The sequence below is a fragment of the Pteropus vampyrus genome, unplaced genomic scaffold (genome assembly GCF_000151845.1).
Source record: "Pteropus vampyrus isolate Shadow unplaced genomic scaffold, Pvam_2.0 Scaffold385, whole genome shotgun sequence".
NCBI lineage: Eukaryota > Metazoa > Chordata > Mammalia > Chiroptera > Pteropodidae > Pteropus > Pteropus vampyrus.
In genome coordinates, this window is record NW_011889166.1 from 36126 (window position 1) to 39581 (window position 3456).

Below are 3456 nucleotides of genomic sequence, written 5' to 3' on the forward strand. Positions count from 1 at the left end.
ACCAGATATTCTTTAATCCACAGGGGGCGTTGAAATAGTGTGGGGAATAATAGAGGTTTGTTTGTTGGTTTGTTGGTTGGTTTGTTTGTTTTGGAAAAATTAAGGTCCTTTACATGTAGACAAAAGAAACACTCCGATATATCTGCCCCTAGAGAAATATCTGATGCTGGAAATTCCATTTGTAACAGAAAGTCCTTTTAGTTATTGCTTTACCGAGGATGCACACCAAATCATAGTAAAATCAAGAAGGCAGAACATATCTTTGGTCAAAACCATATACATTGCATATTTAATAAAAGTATATACTCTTATATGAGTTTCAATATCATACTTTAAAAGTCTATTTTATTTCCATATCTGACTATTTAAAACTTAAGGGTATAAAATTTTTCCATTCCAGTTGAAATACTGCATATTTCTAATCATAAATTTTAGCAAAACCAACCTGGCTAGAGCCAGCTGGTATTCTGACAAACTAAAAACTTTTTATCAACCTTTCCTAACGATGACAGGCAAATTTTGAGAAAAGCGATCTGAGTTTGGACATGATGAAGGAGAGAAGATTAAATTCTGAGAAAGGATTTTCATGCACGTAGTAATAAAAACCAGTCCTAGAAAATAAGATGATATCATAAAACTTAGAACTTCAAGTTTGGTCTCATTAGTTTTCAGTTTCCCAATGCCAGGGGCAAAGTTTATTTTGCCCATCATGACCAGAGCTATCATTAAAAATTTCCATAATAAGCAATGGAAAATATTTCGATATTATTAAAGAGAATATTAAAATTCTAGACACGCTATCATAATTCTTAACAAATATGGGTTAAACCTATTTAATAGCTTTTTATGCAGAAAATAATTAAGCAAGACAGTGTAGTTTGAATTCAGAACTTATTTTACAGTAAAATAAAAACACTTTGAAGATTAGTTTAACTGTATGATCAATGGCTTCAGCACAGATTGAAATTAAGTGAAATCAGTTTCGGAATAATGTCAATTAGGGCAATACGAAGGTGTTTGCCTTTTTAATAAATATTTCCAATCACTTCATAGGAAGGCCATGACATATAGCGAAAACTCACTGAGTACTTGGATGACGCCAAGATCATTTTGTGATCCAGATGTTCCTGGAGACCGGGGAAGTGCATTAAGAAACTACCAGCCTTTTTCTACTTCGAGAATTGATGGCAGCCTAATGGCAATCAAAATCAGGCGGATGCATGGGAAGGAAGGCGCCTGCCCAAGATTTTAGGCAGCAAAAATAGATCTGCTGAGCTCCTGAATTCCATCAGACACTAGCCACCCTAGTGAAGTGTGAGAAGTGTGAGAAGGTGGGCCGGTCCCACGCAGCTCATTCCACCTCTCGGGGTGGGTTTTCTCCGAAGCCGGGCTCCGATCAGCCTGAGAAGTGAACATGGCCCTCTCCACGTGAGCACTGCTTTGTTAGCACTGTCCAGTCTTCTCAGGCTCCTACCCCAACCATCTTTGACTACCTGGATAGAGAATGTCTGGGCCAAGTGGAAGAGCCATTCACGATGTTACTAAAAGCAGAAGAGAAACGAGCTGCCTGTCAGGAGCTCAGAATCGCCCCGGTCCCTCCCGAGGTCCGGTCTCGGAGCGTGTGCCCATTCTTCTAGGCCTTTCCTACCTGCCCCTTGGCCCTGCAGCCCCGGGCCCCACCTGAAGGCAGCTTTCCACCTCCCTGACTCTGGCTCTTTCCTGTACAGCCTGTCACACAGTAGTCAGTCCGGGGACCAGCTACAACAAAGAACAGGATCGTCCGACATCAGGCTGAGAGCTACAGCCACACCACGGGAAGCGCCCGCTTGTGCGTAAAACCGTATATGTCAATCAGCAGGAAAGCATGGGAATGATTGCTTTATCAAGAAGAAGTAAAGATGCCTGGATAAACTTTTCAAAGGATGCCACTCCAGCATTCGCACCCCATGACATGGAACATAAAGTAGTTGTGTAAAGAAACACAGATACAAAGGTCCAGACGAGTCAGAGAAGGAGGCTTTCGGCTGGACCCCGGGGAATCCCTGACCCACCCACTCACAAACATCAGCAGCAAGGAGGTTAAAGAACTTAGCGATCTGTGCCATAGCAAACAAAGTGGCCTGCAGGGGAGGGCCGAACTTCGCCCTTGTCCTTAAATACATTCACGGTGCTATAAATAGACCATCACCTGCTCCTCCTTTTCTATCTAGAGGAGAACAAGCCAGAACAGGTTTAAATTACAGGTTTGACAGAATCACCAGCAGCCACATCGTGGCAGAACAGATTCCCAGAGGGAAACGGACATGTTTCCTTTCCTGGAAGGACAGGACCGAGAAGGAGATGCCGCTGGAGACGCTGTCTGCAACGAGACTGGGCAGAAGTCTCTCTCCGAGTCCTTTCCACAAAGATGCCACTGCAGGCAGCATCCGAGGCTGGCTACAGGAGCGTGAGGGCCGCCCTGAACTTACACCCAGGATGCAGGTTCAAGGTGCTCTCTGCGCTCAGTATAAGAGCCAGCTTATCCGTGGCATGGTGATTTCTTACATTCGCTTTTTAATCCTTACCTCGCTGAATCCCAGCAGACAGCACCCCTCCAGCAGTGTGGAGAAAGACAAAAACTTTACTTTTTAAAAGACCCCACGGTGGTAAGTTTTCCATGCATAATGCTGGAGCACCATCTGTCTTAGGATATCAGACACTAACTGCCAAGTACCAAAGACGGCCACTTTGCACGCTTGCTGCAATGTGAGCAGACATCCACTTCTTTGCTCAGTGGACATGAATATCGGTTCCTAATTACAGTCTAAGCTAAATAAATAAATACACACACACACACACACACACACACATATATTCGGTGAGGACATGCCCAGATCAACCACTGTCCCAAAGTATCTTCCTGGGTAGTTGGATGCCCTGCACAAACTCTGCGCATACATACCACACACACACGGTGCGAAAGTTCGAACCACACAAACAGAGAACGGCCGATGACAGGAAGTTTACCGCCATCTACAGATTTCCCCTCACTGCTCCAGGGAACCAGCCAAGGGTTTCTGCTTGAAAAATACAAATTGGCAAAAACTGACATCGGCTGTTGCGTTGCATTCTGCTCCTAAGGATGAAATCCACTTTAGTAACCTGTACAAAACAGAACGCACGATTAACTGCCTCTCCAGGAGGAAAACACCGGTGCGTGTTACTCATGGCCTCGGAGCATGAAGACTCACCGCGCGGGTCAACACCCCATCTCTCTGTGGATGGGACCAAATACATCCAGACTTAAAGGCAAAGATGTACAATAATATACTTTCTGTACACAGTCCTCGTCATTAACCACTGTCCCAAGGCAGGCTTTTCGCAGAGTTAAATAGCGTCCAATCTAAAGTAAAACGCCGGCTCGGGGGCCGCGCGGTGGCCTGGCCAGGCGGCCGGTGGGAGATTCGGCTGGGGACC

At 44.9% G+C, this 3456-nt stretch overlaps 1 protein-coding gene across 4 annotated transcripts in view; it reads right to left on the bottom strand.

Annotated features, from left to right (window-relative positions):
- LOC111731569 (adenylate cyclase type 2-like) overlaps nucleotides 1–3450 on the bottom strand; it is a 34854-nt gene extending 31404 nt beyond the window's left edge. The window contains exon 1 of one of the 4 annotated variants that reach the window (XR_002777197.1): nucleotides 3231–3450. Coding sequence is in view for 3 of the 4 variants with exons in the window: in XM_023523227.1 (XP_023378995.1) it covers nucleotides 2942–3091 (150 nt within the window). In the remaining variant the exon portion in view is untranslated. The other 3 variants (XM_023523227.1, XM_023523226.1, XM_023523228.1) reach the window with 3 other exon arrangements.
- Nucleotides 3451–3456: the final 6 nt, after the last annotated feature.